Source organism: Dendrobium catenatum, unplaced genomic scaffold (genome assembly GCF_001605985.2).
Source record: "Dendrobium catenatum unplaced genomic scaffold, ASM160598v2 fragScaff_scaffold_450, whole genome shotgun sequence".
NCBI lineage: Eukaryota > Viridiplantae > Streptophyta > Magnoliopsida > Asparagales > Orchidaceae > Dendrobium > Dendrobium catenatum.
In genome coordinates this window covers 639,570-662,747 of record NW_021318912.1, presented here as the reverse complement: position 1 = coordinate 662,747, position 23,178 = coordinate 639,570, and the positions used below count along the sequence as shown (strand labels likewise).

At 34.7% G+C, this 23,178-nt stretch overlaps 1 protein-coding gene across 3 annotated transcripts; it reads left to right on the top strand.

The window, feature by feature from the left end:
* The first annotated feature begins 1,995 nt into the window (after window positions 1-1,995).
* On the top strand, window positions 1,996-22,150 carry LOC110093558 (probable beta-1,3-galactosyltransferase 14). Of its 3 annotated transcripts, none has more exons than XM_020818475.2 (7): window positions 1,996-2,499; window positions 3,447-3,558; window positions 3,652-3,734; window positions 3,817-3,916; window positions 5,014-5,127; window positions 12,540-12,682; window positions 21,730-22,150. In XM_020818475.2, exons 1-7 carry the CDS (start codon window positions 2,115-2,117, stop codon window positions 21,816-21,818), a joined length of 1,026 nt encoding a protein of 341 aa, XP_020674134.1. In that variant the 5' UTR covers window positions 1,996-2,114; the 3' UTR covers window positions 21,819-22,150. The 3 variants fall into 3 exon arrangements, with proteins under 3 accessions (XP_020674134.1, XP_020674133.1, XP_020674135.1); XM_020818474.2 differs by having other exon boundaries at window positions 1,996-2,509; window positions 3,406-3,558; XM_020818476.2 differs by lacking the exon at window positions 5,014-5,127 and having other exon boundaries at window positions 1,996-2,509; window positions 3,406-3,558.
* The last annotated feature ends 1,028 nt before the right edge of the window (window positions 22,151-23,178 follow it).

The following is a 23,178-nucleotide window of genomic DNA, read 5'->3' as shown; positions in this document are numbered from 1 at the left end:
TCAATATTAATCAATGTTGGTGTGCTTTATATAATTCATAATGACCTAAATAAACTTGTACCACATGACTCATAATTGACCTTATATAAACTTTGTCATAACTTCCTCACAAAAGAGGTTCATTAAACCCTTAAAATCTATACTTTTGTTATTTTTATTTTTTAGTATCTTGAAATAACATTTGAGTGTTTGTTCAACATGGGTGGTTAAGTAGTCTTAGCCTTGAGAACTTGTATTACACATTATAAAATAAAAAATAAAAAGGTTAGTAGAACAACTTTAGATATTTATCCTTGTGAAGACCCTCCAATGCTTAATTATGTGACTAAGATTAAGGGCTCATAAGTGTTTAAGCTGATTCAATGGAGTTTACCTTTTGATAGAGAGTGGCCACTCATACAAAAGAATACATCATACTTTGCAATAGAAGCACTCTTTACCATCCCCAAAAATGATATTTATATAGATGATGGTAAATGATAGTTTAATAGTTGAATAAAAATTGATGGTGGATGAGAAGATAATTCACATCTGAGATCCAAGCAAGAAAAAAATTCTCCTATGTAAAGAACATTTTGATCCATTAGTCAATTAGTCGGTGAAGAAGTGAGACATCTTATTTTAAAGATTTCTATGTAATTTTCTACCTTAGGGAGTGGTGGACAAATGGATGGAACCTCACTTTTAATGTCTATATGTTGATGAAAATATAAACTAGAGAATGATCGAGAGATTGGACTTTTATGTGCCTTGTATTGAACTACCATATGTTATATGATCGACATCTCATGACATGTGCTTAATCTTATGAATATTTTGGATTGGCCTTGATGCATCTTGAAGTGATCAAATGATTGTGGTAGTACTGTCATTTCCTCCTACCCTTATGATAAGGATAATTTGAAAACATAATTCTTTGTCATTTTTTGTTGACTCAAATTTGTTGGGACATTTAATTTTGTAAGGTGGTATCAATTATTTTGAATAAATTATCATACACATGTATACAAATTCATTTATAAAATTTTGTCAAGTGTCCTATCTTAAAGTCCTTATAACCTAATTTAATAAATGGGCTGATCACTTATCCAACCTAAGGCATTCAATCATACTTACCAATAACAAAATATCTCATTTTTTCATGCAAAAGGAATAGTTGTGGTTTTTACCTTGATTAATATAGAGTAGAGTGGGAGATATATAGCGGTGACTGAGAAGAGAAAAAGAGCTAATTTTGGTGTCCTATATATTTATATCATATTTGGATCACGCTCTAGTGATTATGAGATTTTAGGGGCCTTCCCTGAAAATAATGTTGGCGCAAATGGTACTGATATTGGAAGCAGTGCATATAGTAATGTCTACTAAAGAATAACAAAGTGATGGAGAGATGAAGCATCTTATTCAAATAAAATTTTTTATGACCACTCTAGCTCAATATGAAAATTATAACAATATTCAAGAAGTTTGCTGCCTTCCATATGTTAGTCTCACCTATTTCTACATGTATTACAAAAAGCTAACTCAATATAATTAAGCCACTTTAATTATTTGACAATCTTGAGGGGAATGAAGAGAGGACTGAGCTATAATGAGGGTTGACAATCTTGGAGGGAATGAAGAGATGGCTGAGCTATAATGAGGGTTGGAAGGGTAATTAGAAATGCCAAGAAGAGCTTGCAATAATGAGGAATTCAAGATCAAGATATGCTTGATACTTTGCCTCTAAAAATATTATCTTAAGTTAGCCTATACTATTAGAGATATGAAAATGTTTTTTGACCTATAAAATGCAAGTCATTGAAAAAAGAGAGCATTTTAATGCTTCATGATGAGATTACCATAACAAAATTATTTTAAAAAGAAACTAAGAAATTGACTCTCTATAGTTGGGCAGTAATAAGCTTTAAGGTTTTCAGTTGCATCTTATCCAAAAATAATGTAATATTTTTTTGTCAAGATACTTGCCTGTATTTTTATTGAATATTTGTAATTTTTTTTTTTTATCGCGGCAGACCCAAGAACTGAGCAAGCCAATTCCGACGACCCCGCTCCCCCCTTCTCCTTCCTCCCGGATCTCAGGCTCATCGAACTGTTATGAACCGAAGTGCGCCATGCCTAAATCACCCAAGGTTTTCTACTCCCATAGCACCTTGCCCTGCTGGACCTCCCGCCTCCGCCGCATCTCCTCCTTCAATTTCTCTGTTTTCTTCCTGATCTTTGGCTTCGCTGGCTTCCTCTTCGGATCCTTTGCCTTCTTAAGAGGGTTCATCTACGGGCCCAAGTGCTTGGCCGCAGATCCCATATCCATCTCCGTAGCTTGGGAGCGCCGCAGTGACACCTTGTCTGGCCTTCTAGACCTCAATGGCGGCGCCGGCGTAGGCGGAGTTCAGAGAGAAAGGCACAAAGTAATGGGCTTTGTTGGCGTTCAGACGGGGTTTGCATCTGTTGGCAGGCGGAGATCTCTCAGGAAAACGTGGTTTCCTTCCGATCGCCAAGGTCTTCTCCGGTAACTCTCCCCTGTATTCTTCTACTTCCATTTCGCGCTTAATTACATCAAGCATGTTATTAGGAGTTGTTTTAGTATCTTAATTGACTTATATAAGTCACCGTTAATTGTATTGATGTTGCTGTTTTTTTGCATTTTTATTTTATATCACTAGAACTCGGGGGCTGTTTGGTTGCTAGATTCAGTCAAGATCACCAGAAAAACCCCCCAACCAAACAGACCCTAAGCTAAATTTTACCAAATAATTTTTTAAACTATGCAAATCCTACCATTAAATATCGGATTGGGTAAATTTTTGAAAGTATGGTTTTTGAGATTTACACCACTTTTATGTATCTTCTTCTATATTTAAATCGAAGTCTCAAAAATATTAGTCAAATAATTTGTTAGATTTTAATCAGATTTAACATATATGATGCCAATTAGTTCTAAAAATTTAACACCTTTAAGTTTTACTAAACTTGGATTTACTACATCCTAATTGAATTAAATCTTTGTAAGAAAGTAGTTTGTTTTGTCGGGGTTCCTATGTGTTGTTGCTAGCTATCAGTGTTGAGGTTGTAGAGTTTGAACTTGCTATAATTTTTTAATTATGATGTGTGGAATTTTCAATTCATTATTAAGAATGCTACTTTTTTCCCTTTGATATAGCTCTTTTCATGATTTGTTGCCTTTCTCTTGATTTAATCCTAAATGCACTAGCACTTTTTTTTTGAAACATTCTTTTGATGAAGTTTCTTTGTTATTCCATTATTTGGTAGATTTTTTTTCTTGGAAATGTCTATTTAGAAATTTAAACTACTAAGATATTTTTTTCTATTTTACTTAAAAATGGATTATTCTGGAAGTTTTGAGTTATGCATATTCTCATTTGATAATTTTATGTGTCTTCATAGTTTGGAAGAATCAACTGGTCTGGCTTTTCGATTTGTGATAGGCAAGACTAAAGATCAAATGAAGATGGCCGAGCTAAAAAGAGAAGTTCAAGAATATGACGATTTTTTGCTATTAGACATTGAGGAGGAATATAGCAAACTCCCATATAAAACGTAGGAAATGTGCTATCTCTTCTGATAATCTATGTAAGTTTATTTTATTATTTGCCAGCAAAGTTTACTATCTAATTTACTTTCTTTCCATAGGTTAGCTTTCTTCAAATCTGCTTATTCATTGTTTGATTGTGACTTCTATGTTAAAGCTGATGATGACATATACTTAAGGCCAGGTGATTTATTTTTGTATAATGAATGTTTTTGTGATTTTTTATTCTTGCTAGTTCACTTGGGGTTCTAAATATTTTTTTCCAGATCGCCTTTCACTACTTATAGCAAAAGAACGTGCAAACTCACAAACTTACCTTGGATGCATGAAGAAGGGCCCAGTATTCACGGACCCCAAACTTAAGTGGTTGGTATTGGCTATATAAGTTTTAGAGTTTCATATTGATTTCCTGTTTTTAATGGCACTACATTATTGAATGAATTATATCTAAAAATTAAGAGTTTTTATTTCATTTTTTATAATTCATATTATCATGAAAGCTCTTGCTACGGTTTTTTCTTTCTAATATTTTAATGCACCTCTCAATAGTGGCAAATGAGGGAGATTATTTACGTGATTGTATACCCAATACAAATGAGTTTCTTAATACTTTGTAACCTTCATAAATATGATCTATAAGTGAAACTTGACATTCCACTATTCATATAGATGTGGGTCAATTCTAGAGATGTCAACCTGTTATCTCTTTTGAAACAATCTAGTGTCTTAGTTTAGGACAATGTTTAAAATTGCGTATTCGGGTATTGAGGCGTTTTTCATTCGTGAGACGAGGCGTAAGCCTCAAAATCAAAAGACTGCGTAAACATAAAATGATAAATTTTTTATATACTAATGAGTGAATAATATAAAACATAAAAAAGCATAAGATATGAAGTGAAATCAAAATATCTCAATAATAAAACAACATTAAATATAGTTCAACTCAAAATTCTATCTTTCCCAAATCCCAGTATTCTTTTCATTAACATATAATTCCAATTTCCAAAAATAAATATCAATGACATATCACATAAGAACTCATAAGTCATCAGCACTGTCATCACCAAGGGGTTCTTCATTTGAATCATCATTATGGTGAACTGCTCTCTCCCCTTCCTCCTCTCCTATAGAGTCCAATGTCAGGCATTTACTTCAAGATTTATGTAAGTTTTAATATATATATAGCGTGAGGCGTAAGCCTCTTGCCAGTGAGGCGAGGCGGGCCTCAACCAAGTTGAGGCGCAAGCCTCATAAAAAAAACTCGAGGCGTAAGCATCGATGCGTTTTTTACTGGAATTGCACAAAGGTGGGCCTCAAGGCGAGCCACATATTGCGCAATTTTAAACCATGGTTTAGGAGCATATATTTTATATTTTGATTTTGATACATTATCCTTTACCACTTTATGATGGTTCATTATATATGTTTGCAAGTGAATTTACTATACGATGATTATTTTTCAGGTATGAGCCTCTATCTTTTTTGCTTGGGAGTGAATACTTTTTGCATGCATATGGTCCCATTTATGCTCTCTCCGCTAAAGTTGTTGCAAGCTTGGTATCTTTAAGAAATGATAGGTTTGTTACATCACTCTTTTTTCCTTTTAATTACATTTGCACCAATAATTTAAATATATGAAGATAAATAAAGTATAGATTTTTCAAGCATATGTTCTTATCTTTGTTGTTTCTAATATGTTTTCATTTTTGTATAGCATTCCCACCACAATTCCTATTTGTTTTGAATCATCACCATATTTATATGTTTTAGCCTTGTTTTCTTTTAGACTTTTAGTAAATGATTTTTAGTAATATTACATCATGGTCACTAAACAAGTCCTATGATAAAAATGTTAGTCCTTGACTGTATGTGTTGTATAATATTAAATTTGTTCTTGTTGCCTAAAACCATTATTTTGAAGCCTTTAAATCTATTTGCATGAGTCCCTTTACAAAATAAACATACTTTTGCATGCAAAGATATCCCGAGAATTCAATTTTTAATCTCTTAATTAACCTTTTAAGAGATATATTTATCAGTTGTATTATCTCTTAATAAATCCTAATTCCTCCTCTCTCTATGAAATCTCTGTTACATGGATGCAGGCATCACAAACAATATTAGCACTGCAACAGGAAGTTCCCTCCTTTTTGAAATATATCTTCAGCTAGATTCCTTCGAGTTTATAGGTGGAGAACAAAAAAGATGCATGGAATGAGTTGCTCTGATGGTAAATCGGAATGATGTAATTGATTTGAACTGGAAGACTTCATGTTACAAAAATATGCAGACAAAGAGAAGGGGTAGGATCTGGAGGGGATGGTGGATAATTTTTTTTATGAAAGAGAAGGAAATAAAAGTTTAAGGTTAATCTTTGAGGATGAAATATGAGATCCAGCTCAGTATTTTCACGTATTCTAGAGTGTGAACATTAAGAGAATAAAAAAACATGCTTTGGAAAGAGTGCTCTGATTTTTTCTAAACAGGTACCATGTGAAACTAAATTGATTTAAGTTGCTTGGTGCATGCAAATGGTTGTGAGTGGTTGATGTGGTCATACATTAGAGAAAGGGAAGTTTGCTTTGCATATATAGGAAATGTTAGTTGTTTTAGCATGTTTAGGGTTTCAATGATATGGGAAGCAAGGGCTGAGATGAAGATGAGTTTTATTTTGTGACATTTAAATTCTAGAAGTGTTATGTTGGTGTTAAGATCCTAATTCTTTGTTCACCCATGGATCATTGTTCCTTAGGTATCTATGAAACAATTGAATTGGGAGACAACTATATCTGTTCATTGCCTGAGTTTTGAGCTAAACTTTATAATTCTATCTTTATATGTTTATGTTTGAAAAAAATAACAAGGTTTTTTCATGGTTTTAAAAAAGATTGATGAGGTTTAATATTTTTCATTTTGTTTTGGTGAATTTATTATGCCTTATAGGCCTTTAGTTCACCTTATTTAATGCCAAACAAGTTGTAATTGATTGTATTTTTACCATTAGTATTTATAATAGATTATAAAGGCATTAGTCACTTCTACCTTGCTTAATGACATAAGAGGCTACACACAACTCTTTATTCTTTTCATTCACATTTAATAGTCCTAGTAAATTAAGAAAGTGATATCAGAAAAAAATCATCTTTGTTGGATATCTTATTAGAATGATATATTTATATATCCCCATAGATAGGACTACCCTCCTCCATTCATTTTCTTGTTATTTCCTTTTTATATGTCTATTTATAGGCCCTTATGTTCAATCATAATAATACGTCGAAATTTCCTCCTCAGTATGGTATAAATGTAAAGTTATGATACATATTCCAATAACCTGCTATCATAATCCAACAATCTAATGTTTCCTTGACTCTCAAGCAACTATACTCTACCCATGCTAGTGCTACTCTCGATTGTGCTTAGAGCGTGACTCTGGCATGACCCATCACATATGTCGCTTAATGTTGTGAGTTCACTACCTTTCACATGTATGCCCGTTGCAATGCTCTGCATCCATGCGTTAGTGATTCACTCATGCGTACCTTCACCACCTCCCTATTGTTTTTCATCAATATGCTCAATTTTGCTCATGCTATTATGGGCTTGTGTGATTACGCTTGGACTTTATTGATCTAAGACCTTGTTTTTGCCTCTTGCTTATCATGCATTGCACAACTAGCCAATTACCCTAAGTGCACTCTTGCTCATTTATCATAATCTAAGTTAATTCCCTTCTCCAACTATTTTCTCTCAAACTGTGTCATAACGTCATAAATATTTCTCAATGATTCAAATCCCTTATGCCCTATCAATGTAATAATCAAATTTAATTGTATCAATTATTTCTTGTGCTTAAGGGACTTTTATTTTTTTTTGGTTCTCATGACAAATTCCTTTTCATCTTAAACGCATGCCCTCCAAACAATAGTGATGCTATCAAATTTTTTAAGTGTCAAGCATCTAACTGTACTGCCCTTACATAATTTTGATACCTTCAATTGTCTTATTAGTTATGTTTCAAGTTCAACTAAGAAGACACGAAACTTCTTTGTTCCGCCTACTTTCAAGGGAGAAATATTTCTCAGGTTTACTCTTTACTTCAAGATCTTCTCCCCCCAACAAAAATGACCTATAAATTCAAGAATACTATAACACTCTGAGTGATAAATATGACGAGTTACTTAAGTATTGCCCTTTCAGAATTGACTAACTATTTGGCAAAAGCAAAACAAAGAATTTCAATTATTGGCCAGCTTAGCAAACTTTGCTAAGCTTTATATTTTGACTGCTCTCTCTGGAATTCTTCTCATCACTTAACTCTCTTCCTCTTTCTCACCAGCTCTTGATCAAGTAGCTTTAATGATTGTGTCTAGTCTTATCCAGGGTAGTCATGGATGTAGTGGTAAGACTAATTGAAGCCATGGCTAGAATACTTTTTCCCTTCATCCTCATTGCAACTACACTAGGCATCATCCTAAATGTTGCTGAGAAAGATTCAGCTAGCTCTCCACTGCTTAGTATGCTTCCACATCCAGTTCGACTCCACTTATCCCACCTAATGCCTTATATTATGGATTAGTTATTATATCTATAGAAAATTATGATCAACTACTAAAATATTCTCTTTATCTCTTATATCGTCTCTTCTTCTGTATTCATTGCGTCTGCTTTTGTTGGTATTCTTGAGTTTTAGATTCATATTATCCTTTTCATTTGAAAATTAATCACCTTCTATATTTACCCTTCACATATCATCTTTACTATCTATTATTGCTGTTGTTGGTTCCCCTTTTCTTATTTTTTAAGAGAACTTTGTACATCTTATGTGCTCCACATTTTCTTGTCAACTTGATGTTTATTCATTATCATAACAAGAGTCATAATTTTTTAACGAGGAACACAATTAGTGGAGATATTGAAATCGACGACACCTACTACTTGACCACTAATGCTCCTTATACCCTCTGTTTCACCACTACTTCGTATCATTGGAATTTTCTATTTCTCTTCTTCATAGAATTCAAGATTAATTTTTTTCTCCTCTTTGCTTACCAAGTTTGAGTGTCCTACCCATAAATTCAACATACAACATTGTGTTATTTACTATCTTCCCAGCTAGTCATTAGTGTCATTTTTTTAATCTTGACCATAAAATATTTAGGGTCTAGTGGTATTGGGAGGCCTTATACGTGGATTGGTGGTTATAAATAGTTGTGGTTAATTAGTTTATTGTATGAGGATATGATTTGGAGGTTATGGTGAGTTGCTATAGTCTTTGAGGATAAGATGGTGGAAAAATCAAAGTTAGTTTAGGTTGGGCTAGTTTGAGTTGATTTGTTTTAATTCTTTAGGTAATTGGTTTTATTGTGAGTATGAGATTGTGATTTGGAGTTTTTGGTTAGTTGGTATGATCTTTGATGGGTAAGATAGTGAAAGAACCAAAATTAGCTTAAAATGGGCTAGTTCGGGATGATTTGGTTTAGTTCTTTAGTTCCCTCCATTTATGAGGATAAATGGAAGGAAATGGATGTGGATAGGTATGTTAGGATGCATAGTTTTGATCTATAGATTTAGATGAAGTTTTATACGATTTTAGGACCTATAAAGTTGAGAATAAGACTAGGTAGGTGTTTACCTAAGCTTGGTGGACAACTTCAATGAAGGTTTTGAAGTGGTTTTAAGAACTTGATTAGTGAATGACTGGTCTTAGGTAATGGTTATGATATAAAGGATGATGTGGGAGAGGCTTAGAAGAGATATTGAGAGGAATAACAAGAACTCACAAGAGAAACAACTAATACCACCAAAAGTCAAGCTAAGCCACCTAGTACTAACCAACATAGAATGAACTTCTCTAGACCACTTTAATCATTCACTAGAAAATTTTTAATTGAATAATACCCCATTATATAGGCAATACATGATCTGTGCGCTACCACATTACAATATAAAAGGAGAAAATGTTTGAAGGAAAATGGGGTGGTTGACCACTTAATGCAAGGAAGAGTTCTGAAATATCATTAAATGCATGCAATTATCCATACTAACCCATAATGGGGCCAACCATACATTGTCCCAAGAGAGAATATGCAGAAATTTTAAAAATGGAAAATTATATTATAAATATGATTTAAATTCCAAAAAGGCCTCCTAACTATTTGTATGTGGCCAATTTAGTCTCAAAATATCATATTTTTCTAATTTTATTTTTTAATTATATAAAATTAATCCAAAACAATCCCTCCGGTACTAAATCAAGATTAATTTTATATAGAAGTGGGGCCAAGTTAGGATTAATTGTGTTTCAAAATGTTTATACGATGGATCATTTTTTAAAAATTTCATTTTTTTGGAGGACTGAATTGGAGAAATGTGATACTCTGGGACTAAATTGGTCACATTCAAATAGTCTGAGACTTATTTCAAGATTTAATATTTTTAAAAATTTTAATTTTGGTTTTTTTCATAGATTCTTGTGAATATTTTTGTAATTAAGCCTTTTCATTGATCTCTTGTTTGGTATTTAGGCATGATTTTTTATAATTGGATCTTTAACTTGACTTGATTAATCTATTTGATATGCTACATCAGGGCTCTAGTGTGATTCTCACTCACCTGGGATTTCGGTATTTTGTCATATTCATTTGTTTTTAGTTCTGGTCTACTTGGGTCTACAGTCTACTTACTCAAATGTCGATTAGAAGTTCTAAATGTATTTCAAACATTTTTTTTCAAAAAATAAAAGTTCAATTATCTACACTAATCAAAACTTCACGCAATAGCAATGCTCTAAATTTTATGCAATCTCTATTTCAAACTTTATGTTTTGACAATTTTATCAGTTATTTAACCTTGTACATCTCAATAGAACGGTTTGATTGGATGCAAAAAACACCATCTACTTTATGTTGCTCAAACTTTAATGCTTCTTGATAGTTAAGGCATTATGCAGTTTTGATTGGCTGCTATCTCATTAATTGGGTTCTATCCCCTCTCTTTGATAACTTTTCACATATCTCTATTTTGTATCCCAACCAACCCCATTTTCTCTAACTCTACAAATATTTGGTTATGTTTGCTTCTTTGTTCATGCGATTTGATTATATGAGATGCTCTTTCCTTGTGCCATTCGATGTATGTTTTTGGGGCATTCTCACACAAAAAAATTTTGTTGTTTTGGTCCCCTTATATGTTTTTTACATATCCTGGCCAAGGTCACTTTTCATTTTATTAAACACTTCTTTTCTGACCCCTCAAAGTCATCTTCACTTCATGTTCCTCTTTCTCCAGAAACTCTTCTTGTTATGTTTCAGCCACTTCAAGTTTAATCATGATGGCCTTGACCTCCTTCATTGCAAGACATCCATCCACGTTGTTAGATTAGACTAGACATACATTTGCTAAGGATATATCTAATATCTACTTATCAAATGTCGAACAAAATGGAAAAATTATTTGGACATGTCCTCCTAGTTTTGTGCTTAGAAGTTTCCTTTTTATGGCCATCAGTGTAGATTCGACTTTGCTTCAAATAGGCGTGAGTAATGTTTTCTTTTATGATGATCTTCATGAAGTTGTTTTTATCGAACAATCTCCTTGATATATTGCTCAAGCGGAGAATTGCATATGTCTACTCATGAAGGTTATTTATGTCCTTAAATCTACTCATGAAGATGATTTATAGCCTTAAATAGAGTATGCGGGCCTAGTTTGAAAATTTTGGCAATGTCCTTGCTAAGATTGGTCTTCGCAATAACATTCATAAGACATACTACCTCATGATGTCATAGTTGTTTATATTAATGGCTTATTACTCATCTGAAGTTATCATAACAACATACCTATGATAATTTATCACCTAAAAATATTTTTTATTACTAAAGATTTGGGGACGACCCAAGTATATTGTTGGAGTGAGTTTTCTTATAAAAATAGAGGTATCACTATCTCAAAGGTAAAAAAAAATCGATCTTCTTAAAGAAAGTGCCGGCCTTGGAGTAAAGCCAAATCAAACTTTTATAGAGACTCAAACCACATTTGATGAAAGAGCTACTTTATAACTAATCTAATTATTGACGGTTAGTTGACGAGTTGATTTATATGCTTGTTATCATGCATCACATCTCATTCAACGTTGGTGTTATTAGTCAGCACATGCAAAAATATTAAGAAGAAGTTTTGTAAATTGTTCTATAATTCTAAGATATACCAAAAAATCTTCTAAAAATGGATTGTTTTAAATACTATAATTCGGCAGTTGAATGATCAAGTATTATTGAATGTGTATTATACTTGTTTAGTTCACTGTAGGAAGTCTACTTCAGGATATTACATTTTGTTGGAGGTATTATGATTACCTGAAAAAGTTAGAAACAAACTATCGTTGTTAGTTCTAGTGCAGAGGATAGATTGAAAGTTGTGGCCCACCCGGTTTGTGAAATGATTGATGAAGATAGTAAACCTTTTAGGAGAGTTTGGTTTTCGTACCACTCAGCCTACACTTTACTATGTCAATCATGCCACCATCAATTTTTTTCTTATTGAACAAGTTGGAGCTAATAAATGTATATGCTTTCAAAGGAGTGTTAAGATATTAAGAAAGTAGTGTTAGGAAAGATCAAAGAGAATATGTTATAAAGGTGATATATGATTTTATATCCCCATTGATGTGAATATTCTCCTTATTTTTTTCCTTTTTATACCCCTATCCTATTTGTAACTATTTTCAGTCAATAAGACATACAAAGACCTTTTCTTCTGAACAGATAGAAACAAGTTTCATTTCAATCTAATGAAATTTATGAAAGTTATGAAAGAAGGAATAGAAAACTCACTTCTGTGCTCGCATTCAGAAGTTATTATTTGTAATTAATAGTTATACGAAGAGTTCATGTTTTTTAGTAGGCAAATTGCATTTTCTTTCTGTAACTGATAGCCCTAGTTTATCTTCCAAAATGAAAAATTATTGATATAAAACTATTTTTGGCAGTTTTCGCATGTTCAGCAATGAAGATGTTACACTTGGGGCTTGGATGCTTGCGATGAATGTCAATCATGAGGATAACAGAGCGCTCTGTTCACCAAACTGTACTCCATCATCCATTGCTGTTTGGGATATTCCCAGGTGCTCAGGTTCGTTCAAAACATAATTTCTAAAAAGTCTTCTTAAAAAATAATTCATGCTAGTAGCCTTTGGCTTTATCTGAGCAATAAATGCATTAGCTCTTTTTCCTCTTGTTAAAAAGATGTCAACTTCCTTTTTGATGTTGATTAGGCGCATTCATAAATGTACCCAAGTTTTATCTAGAAGTTGATTTCCTGTTAGGCCAATCTTTAAATGCATTTGGAAAGGAAACAACCCAGCAATTTCTACTTGTGCTTAAATTTTTCTGGCAGGTGACTTCCTGTTCAACCAATCTTTAAATCCATCTGGAATGGCAATTTATTTACATGATGGAAATCTGCAATCTAGATTCTTAGTTTCTATTGTGCATTTGTATTGATAGCAAACACAGAGGTATTGAGAGTTGTAGCTTTATGGTTGGATAGTAAACACTCTAGCATACCTAGACTATGATGATTTAGAAACAATTAGAGTGCATGAAGTTGGTTTTTTGCATTTGGATCGTTAGCCAGTTCTGATTGATTTCCCATAGGCTACATAACTACCAACTCAATGCCTTTTAAAAGTCATGGTCATATACCCTGCTGAAGGATCAGATTTGATTATGAACTTATGGTATTCAACATTATTTTCTGCCATTGTAGAGGGCTGTATTTGAAGCTAATTTTCACTCCACTGCAGCGAATATTTTAATTGATAAAAGAAGGATGTTTATGATAAATTAGTTGGTCTTTAAAAGTTAACACAAGCGAATTATTGAATCTCCAGACAAGGTTCTACATAAGATTTAGTGCACTACAGAAGTAAGGTATCCTACTTCGGAGTAGATTAAGCTGATCCATTGATGATAATTTCAAGGTTTATAGTATTCAAGATTCCAAAACTTTTGCATTACACATTTTGAAGATCTGCTCAATGATTTTTTTTTTTTTCTGGAAACATTTTGCACTTCACGTAATCTATTAGACTTTTTTTTTTCTTTTTTGAGTATCTTGAATTTTGTAGAAAATGTGGCTAATCTTGAGAATAAGTCATAATTTTGTGAATTTGTTTCTTAAACAATTAGGTTTGCTATACTACTTAATAACTCTTGTAATCACCAAGTTATTGTCCAACTCCAATTTGTAACTTTTGTATTAATCTAGCAAACCTTGTTTTGATATTATACCATATTCTTTTTGCAAAAGTACTAAAAATTTTGAAATCCATTGTTAAATCTCAACCTCACGATCCAAAGAGAATCCACGGCTGTGAACAGTAATCCGTGGGAAGATCGCCTGGATCACATTAATTCCTTCCATAGTTGATTTATTGATTTAGGAATGATTGTATTCTCATTATTCTAGAATTATTTGTTTCCTTATCAATACACCTTGTATAGATCTATAAATAGGAGTAGCTTGCATAATAAAATTTAAGCTTTTTCCCTCTCGTTGCTCTCAAATTAACATGGTATCAGAGCCAACGGCCTTAATTGTCGTCCGAGAACGATCTTAGATCATCGGAGGAGGAAAAGAAAAAAAATCGGAGCATCGCTGCCGACCCCACACGCCAAAGACGGAAGCTGAGACAAAGCGGAAGTCCCGATCCAAACTTCCGATCCGACAGGAAGGACAAGTCGTCAAAGGAGGATAGTCGAACATCCAAGAACGAGACGAAGGAGTCCGACCCTTCGCTGCTCGACTAGAGGACTGCAAGCAGGTATCGGCCGATCGAGTGAGAGAGGAGGATACCGCACGAAGTCCCTCTTCCGTCTTGCTGCCAGAATCGCACGAGCAAGCTCCCGTCGCTACGTCCGATCCAACCGGAAGACTGGCTAATTTTTCGCGACTTCCAATTTGACGAAGGAACGTCGTCAGCCCCGCTCGGTGGAGAAGACCGACTCGTCACAAGCGAGTCCTTTCTCTGTCGCTGGCTCCTGCTCGGTGGAGAAGACCGTCCCGTGCCCTAAGTCTAAACCGAGCCTTCTTTAAGGCTTGGACGGTTCGTTTTTTATATATATAAAAAGAAAAAAATCCTTATTATCGACCTTTATTGTTGACAAGGGAAATTTATTCCGGGAAGCCTTCATTGCTAACCAAGGTAGATAGTCTTAATCACTATCATAATGTCAGAAATCAATTCCTCCCAAAGTATTGACCAAATGGAGGAGTCGATGGTGCACCAAGGACGAGGTGACCTTCAAAGCATGCAACATTCCTATCGCCTAAATGGAAAGAACTACTTAAAGTGGTCTCAATTTGTGAGGACCTACTTGAAGGGGAAAGGGAAAGTACATCACCTCCTTAGAGGAGGACCAAAAGAAGGTGATCCTAAATTTGGGGCATGGGATGAAACAGACTCCATGATTATGTCATGGTTGTGAAATTCCATGACTTCAGAAATTAGTGATACATTTATGTTCCTTCGACCGTAAAGGACATATGGGATGCTGCCAAACAGACCTTCTCTAAAGCTCAAGATGCGGCTCAAATCTTTGAAATTAAAATCAAAGTTGGAAGCACAAAGCAAGGGAGTAAGACCGTGATGGAGTATGCCACCATTCTACAAAATCTGTGGCAAGAACTTGATCACTATAGGTGCATAGAAACCAGATGTCCGGAAGATGTTGCGATCCTAAAGAATTTTATTGAAAGAGATAGAGTTTATGATTTTCTTGCAGGACTAAATGCAGAATTTGACCAAGTTAGGGTTCAAATTCTTGGCAAGGAGGAGACGTCATCACTCAATGAAACCATTTCTCTCATCCGCGTAGAAGAAAGCCGACAAGGAGTGATGTTAAAACCGAAGGCAATTGAAAGCTCAGCAATGGTGATGAATAAAGAATCTTCATGGAAGGAGAAGGGTAAAGATTCTTCAAAGTTCAAAGACAAGGACTCATTTTGGTGTATCTATTGCAAAAAGTCAAGACACACAAAAGAAATGTGCTGGAAAATATATGGAAAACCCCCCAGCAATGAGTGGAATCAAAAGGGTGAAACAAGGAGCACATCACATGCCAACAACAGTACAAGTAAGCCAGAAGCATAATTCAGCCTTGGAGAATTCAATAAAGAAGATATTGATAAATTAAAACGACTCATGGTATCTCTTGAAAAACCAAATGCTTCTTCTTCACTTGCACTCTCAGGTAAGACTCCAATTTCTTTCAGTTCAAGTGCTTCCAGAAATCATCTAAAGGAATTATGAATAATTGATTCAGGAGCCACAGATCACATGACCCACTCACCTACCCACCTCATAAACTATACTCCTTGTCCAAATAACAAGAAAATCATCATTGTTGATGGTTCTCTTACCACGGTAGCTGGCTAAGGAGACATCATATTATCTCCGTCACTCACCCTGAAAAATGTCCTCCACGTACCACAATTATCCACAAATCTAATATCAATAAAAAAACTTACCAATGATCATAGTTGTCAAGCCTTATTTAACTCTACTTATTGCTTATTTCAAGACCAGAGATCGGAGAAGAAGATTGGACTTGCTAAGGAGAAAGCATGATTGTACTACCTGGAGAACCAAACCAATCTAAAAATAGTTGCTCTATGTTATCCCTAGTCAATAAGAATTCAACTATTTGGCTTCATCATTATAGACTAGGACATCCATCTTTTGATATTCTAAGACATGTATCCACAATTTTTTCAGAAAATAAAAATTTTCATTGTGAAACCTGTGAGTTGGCTAAACATAAAAGAACCTCATTCCCAAACAAAAGTGAGAAATGTGACACTCTTTTCTACCTTATTCATAGTGATATATGGGGACCCTAAAAAATCCCCAATATCTCTGGGGCACGCTGATTTGTGTCTTTCATTGATGATTGCACTAGAGTCTCTTGGATCTATCTCCTTAAAAATAAATCTGATGTTAGCACCATTCTTCACATCTTTCATTCCATGATCCAAAATCAATTCGGGACAAAATTACGAAGATTCTGCTCTGATAATGCCAAAGATTATTTCAACCAAACCCTTTCCTCCTACTTCCAGAGTGAAGGGATCATTCATGAGTCATCATATGTTCACATTCCACCCCAAAATGGGGTTGCAGAGAGGAAAAATGGTCACCTTCTAGCCACCACCCGAGCTTTCCTATTTCACTACAATACACCCAAATTCTATTAAGGGGAAGCTCTTTTAACTGCAGCGTATCTCATAAACCGATTACATTCAACAGCCTTAGGCCTCAAAACTCCAATAGAGATCTTGTCCTCTTTTTACCCAGAGTTTCGAACCCATCATAATCTTGCACCCAAAATCTTTGGATGCACTGCCTATGTTCATATTCATAGCCAGGAGTGAGGAAAATTAGATCCAAGAGCACTCAAATGCATCTTTGTTGGCTATTCAGCTACCCAAAAAAGGGTATAAATGTCATCATCCACCCACAAGAAAAACCTTTGTCTCTATTGATGTTACCTTTGATGAGCAAAATTTTTATTTTTCAAAAACTCATCTTCAGGGGGAGACTGAACTTGAGGAAGATGAGGAAAGTGAACTAGAACCTCTTGACCTTCCTCCACCACTTGAAAACAATCCTCCTGAAACCCAAGTTAGGGAAACAAATGACAAAGCTATCATTAGATTTGGAAAGGTTTACTCCAAACGTACAAGCTCAAGCTGTGCTCCAAAGCAGATCCAAGAATCTGAACCATCTCCTGGAAATAAGGTAAGCTCACCACCTCCCTTATACCCTATAAACAACTCTATATCCTTCAACAACTTCTCATCGTCACACAAAAATTTCTTTGTTACATTAGAAGATATCCATATTCCTAAAGATATTTCTGAGGCCTTATCTGATAAAAATTGAAAAAATACCATGAATGATGAAATGCAGGCCCTGGAGAAGAACAAAACATGGGAGATCGTCAATCTACCAATAGGAAAAAAATCGTATCTCTTAGTTTGGCTAACTTATATATATATATATATATAGTGTATCTGCTTGAGTTATCAAAGATTTTTCAATTATATTAGAAATACATTAAGGATCATCATTAATTTTATGTATTTTTTGTATTGTTTATGATGCTAATTGTAACAGATATTTAAAGTAAGTGTGTGATGTGTGTTTTTTTGCAAATGAAATAGTTCTAATTAGTGTTACTTCCATTAAAATATGTGAAAGGTTAAAACAATTGAGAAAATGTTTAGAATATAGAGGACTTGGAATTAGTAAAACAAAAGTTGAGCATATGGATCCATGTATTGGACATTATAAACTCATTGACATAAGTGAAAATGTTAAGCTGGATGTGTGAAAATTAGGATGGATAAACTAAGGAATGATTATATTAAAAAAATGGTTAAAGTAATTTTTATGGACAATAAGATAATAGAAAATAGACTTTGTTGTTTGGACATCTACAATGAAGGATAGGAATTACTTTATAAATAGGAAATAAAATTAGTGTCAATAGAGTAGAAACTAAAGATAACATGTATAAAAGATGTTCAAAAGAATTATTCAAGAATAGAATTAACATCTTAGACAATAGTTAGCACAAATGAATGGAAAATTTTGATTCATAAAGCTGGCTCCATATGGTTGGGATAAGACTATTGATGATAACGATGACTGCTGGTTCAAAAATCAATATAAATTGAAGAAACTTTTGTCTAAATTTGATCTCAAATCAAAATAAACGAATCAAGACTAGCTCTTATGAGAATGGATTGAGCCAAGCTATAGCTAGGCTTAGCTCTGCTCGAGATCGAGTTGAATTGCTTTTGAGATCTTGGCCAAGATGGGATTGACTCAAAATTACATTTTGCACAATCCTACTGTTTGTTGGTGAATCACATGAGCTTTTACTCGATCTTAGCTTTGTTAAGCTTAATTTTGATGTTGATATCAATCAATCACTGAAAACAAACACGCAGAATATAGATTCTGAATACTTGGATCCGATGAGATTTAGTAATGTAACTTTGCAAATTAATGTTTATAAAACGGTAGGGGATGTCCTGGGCTTTGATTGTTATAACTAGGTCTAATCCATTGGTTGGTGGATTAATGGGCTGGCCTTGCCTACAAAGAACTTGTGAACTGGGAAGGAAGTTCAGATCCCCAAGCTTGTGTAGGTTTCCCCTGGCCATGGCTTCGTCATGATAGATTGGTTGGTTTTGGGCCCACGTACCGTATTCTCTCTACCTGGCCTTACTAGGCATGTTCGGCTACTAAATTCTTTTATTTGCATAGTTCTTTGAGCATCTTACTGACATATGGGCTTATGATTCCATCCACCACGTGATTAAATTCTGTGGCAATCATGATTAGTACGCACTGCAGGAGCCGGTTAAGTTTCTAACAATCATAGGATATGTTTAGGGGTGTCAATTTCGGGTCACGGGTCGGGTTTGGGTCGAACTGAAACTAACCCGACACTATTCGGGTAAACCCAAAATCGACATGTTTCAGCAAACGAGTCGGTTTTTCGGACCCGAACCCGACCCGCTTCAGGTCCAGGTCAACCTGACACGACCCGAATGACCCGGAACAAACAAAAAATTGCTAGTTTTCAGGTAAAAAAATGGGTCAATCTCCGATTTTAGGATCAAAAGTGGGTCAAAAGCGGGTCAATCTTGGATTTTCGGGTTAAAAACGGGTTACTGGGTCAAACCGAACCCGACCCAATTTTTGAAACTGGTCGATTTTATGAACCCAAACACGACCCGTTTCGGGTTCGGGTCGGGCTTTCGGGCCGTGTCAAATATTGACACCCCTAGATATGTTGTTTCTTCCATGTTTATGATCGGATGGGGATAGTGTTGATTAATTGACATGGAACATAGGACAAATAAGCCTTAATACGGCATGCAATGTTTGAGGGTAAAAGAGCAGTGTTCTTATGGAATTTCGTCAAGATCTTAATATTTGAACAAATATATATAAAAAAAAAAAAACCAATTGCAACCCAGGTAAATGCAAATTCATCGGAAGTATGTGATCAAAATTTTCACTTGTTTATTCTCATTCATAATAACTTCAATTTTATGTTTTTCAAATGACAGTGATGAGGACATTGTCAGCGATTTCGACACATGTACCATCAGGAGATGCCGGAGATCGACGGCCACGATCATGAGTTGTATTTTTAGTCATTTTATGTAGTAGTTTATTTTATTTTATGTTTTTCCGCTTTTGGCCTTATGGGTATTTGGTCGCTACTGTAGCCCCAGGGGCATTTTAGTTTTTTGTTTTCTTGGTCGTTTTGAGGCCTATATATATGGCCATTTTCTTATGTAAGAGTTAGCTTTTGATGAAATGAAAATTTCCTTTGTGTTCTCTTTGTGAGTTCATCTCTCTCTCAAATCTCTTAGTGAGTTTTGGGAAGAGCTAGATCTCTTTGTGAGTTCTAGACCCTCTCCCCCCATTGTATTGTGATCAATTTGTGTGAGAAGTCAAGGCAAATCCATCCGTGATATTTTCTTTCTTAAGCTTCCTTCCTACGACCTCATCCTCCAAGTATTTCCACCACCCCTCCCTGTCAAACCGTCGGCCAGCAGTAGCCCAGCCACCCGCCTACAGCCATTGCCGCCGCCTCCCCCCTAACCCGCCCAGACCGCCGGCCAAACCCCCACACCGTGGCCGTCCCTTGCCACCCTCCTCTAACTGCACCCCCCCTCCTCCTCCTCCTCCTCTGAATTTCAAATTTGAAATTCCAAAGTTTCATGAGCCATTAAATGTTTTCTAATTTGACTCCCTAATTTATGCAATCAATTTAATTGAATTTCAATTTCGAATTTGAAATTCAAATTGATTCAATTGATTGTCTCTATAATAGGAAGTTTTCTCCCCTTAAGAAAACTGAAATTTAATTTCAGATTTTTGTAAAATCTGTAATTAATATTGTGGTCCCCACTTAACCAAAACTCAAGCCCCCCTCTCCTACAAATGTGGTCGGCCCCCTTCATGGGCTCCTCTCTCCCTAATTAACTCCAATTCCCCACAAAATCAGCCCCAAATCCCTCCCCTCATTGCCGCCCCCCTCCTTAATGGGATTCAATTTGAAATTCACAATTAATCCCTTCCCTCTCACCCAAAACCTGAAATAATTTCAGAATTCATGAAATTTTCTCTCTTGATCTCTCAGTCTAGCCGCCACATCCATCCCTCCTCTTCCCTTGGTTTCCAACGGTGCTCCTTCATCTCCCGACAAGGATGCATGTTGGAACCCGAATGGAACTTTGGATTTGTGCATGATGATCGAGATCAAGTCGACATTCTCCAATCGCCATTCTTTGACGTGAGATTTGATTTCGACGACACCGTTGAAGAATACATCGACCGTATCCATTATACCTTAGTTGACGTGATCGACGAGCAAAGGTCAAAGGGACGTTGGATCATCATTGGACGACAATCATCCTCCACCACTCTGGCCACCTATCCAAGAACGACGATCCTAGGTTCCTTCTTCCTCGGAGTGACCTCGATTCTAATGCGGAGACTCTTCTTCCGCTAAAGCCTAGACTATTTGAGCGTATGAGCTCCAAAGGTGAAAGTTTTCCTTATTAAATCATGGATTCTTGTTTATCGTCGTAGCTTTATAATTACTCTTTGTGTTTTCTTGAATTGTTTGGTTAATCGACTTTGCTCTTCTTGGCCTAAAGCAAGTTAAAGACTAGGAACTCCGAGGACCAATCTTTGTTATAAGTAATAACTTTATTGTGGAATTATTTTCTTAATGTGCTCTCTTTAATTTCTTAAGTAACTCCTGTTTGTTTCACATCAGACAGTTTATGTTGATTTTGTGTTTTCCGAATCCAGCACACCATTATTTGGAATCCCAATTTTCGCTGGACAGTCTGCCTCGCAGCTTTTAATATTTTTTGTTATTACTATTAATTTAAGATGTAAATATTTACGTCATGTTTATGCATAACTAATTTATTCCTTCCAAGAAAAGTTTAATTTGCATATTTACCAACCTTTATTCATTTTAAACCTATAAGCTCTATGCTCGACTATATTCGAGTACTAAGTGGATATAATATTTGTTCAATATAGGAACTAACCGTTATTGAAACTCGTCATGTAGGGCTTTGCAATCCTGAAAAGAAGATGTTGGAACTCCATAAAAAGGACATTTGTTCAGCTGGTCCAACTTCAACTTCTGATTCTGATTGATCATACAGTTCTTTACTGTTTTCAACCTGATCAGGTTATCAGATTATGTTTGATCTACAGCCGTTTCAAGGGGCACTTCTGAAAGATGTTAATGATCATTGATGTAGCACATTTGGAGGGCAAGCATGATAGTTCTCTGCGGAGGATTCATTCTTCTGTACATTTTGATCTGAATGTAAGTCAAATTCATTCAATTTTGCAAAAGAAAATCATCCTTATCTTCCCCATCCTCTGTACTTCCCATGGGTGGAACTATGTAGCTGTCAAGAACTTGGAAAAAATTATTACTTTCTTATTATGATAATATCTATAATTTTATGCTGTTTTTCTTATAATGTTTGTGAGGAGTCGTGACAATGTATCAATTAGCACCGCCATGCTTCAGAACTTGCTGTAAAGTTTTGAAGTGCCATGGATGTGAATAGGGGCATGATTGAGGCTTGGTTTGCAACGGTTTTTTTATTGTTTTCTAAAGCAGGTTTTTAGTACAAAAATTTCAAACTCGTGTGTCAACTCAAATTTATTTGATAAATAGCTCATGAACAAACTTGATGAGCTAATAAGTCAAATTTAAGCTAGTCTCGACTCGACTTGTTAGCTTAAGAGCTAGCTTGTTAAAAAAATGTTAATATTAAATACACTCAAACAACATAAAAATTTGATAAATTTAGTATAGAAATGTTAAAAACATTTGAAGTTATATTTTCTTTCCTATAAAAAGTGATTTTGATCTTTTTTATTTAATTTATTATTTTGTTATAATAATTGCTTGAATGAGAAAGATTTTCCTTTTTATGATAAAAGAGCTGGTTCATGAATTGACTCAAACTTATATAATTAAGCTTTAGCTCAATTTCGCATTTGATTGCAAATTAAAGTTTAAGTTGAGGATGACTCTAGTTCTTGTTTGCACCCATAGATTTGAACATAAGCTTATTGATAATTTTTTGAATTTTAACTTAATTAAATACCTTTATCCCTAAAATCCTTTTTCCCAAAGATTAAAAAAAAAATTTAAGGCTTAGTTTGGGGCATTTTTTTGTTTATTGTTTGTTCATTGTTTTTATAAAATCTTTGAGCAAGAAAGTCGTTGTCTAAAATAATAAGAAAATTGTCCCAAATAAAATCTAAATCTTTGAATTCGATTTTAACCTAAATTCGTTAATCCCTAAAACCCTTTTTCCCAAAGATTTATCAAATCTTTGAATTCGAACGATGTTTAATTAAAATTCGGTGAGATAGAGAGTGAATACTTTAATTCAATAAATCAAATTGATAAGATTTAGGGGCTGTTTTAAGAAGTTGATTGTAAAGTGGGAAAAGTAATTTAGCAATTTTGGGTATAAAATATATTTTGTTA

Bases quoted from the DNA above. Each gene is read 5' to 3' on its own strand.
- LOC110093558 (XM_020818474.2), top strand. From the start codon at position 2,115: ATGCCTAAATCACCCAAGGTTTTCTACTCCCATAGCACCTTGCCCTGC. The intron at 2,510-3,405 runs GTAACTCTCCCC...GTGTCTTCATAG, and splicing joins GATCGCCAAGGTCTTCTCCG to TTTGGAAGAATCAACTGGTC. The intron at 3,917-5,013 runs GTTGGTATTGGC...ATTATTTTTCAG, and splicing joins ACGGACCCCAAACTTAAGTG to GTATGAGCCTCTATCTTTTT.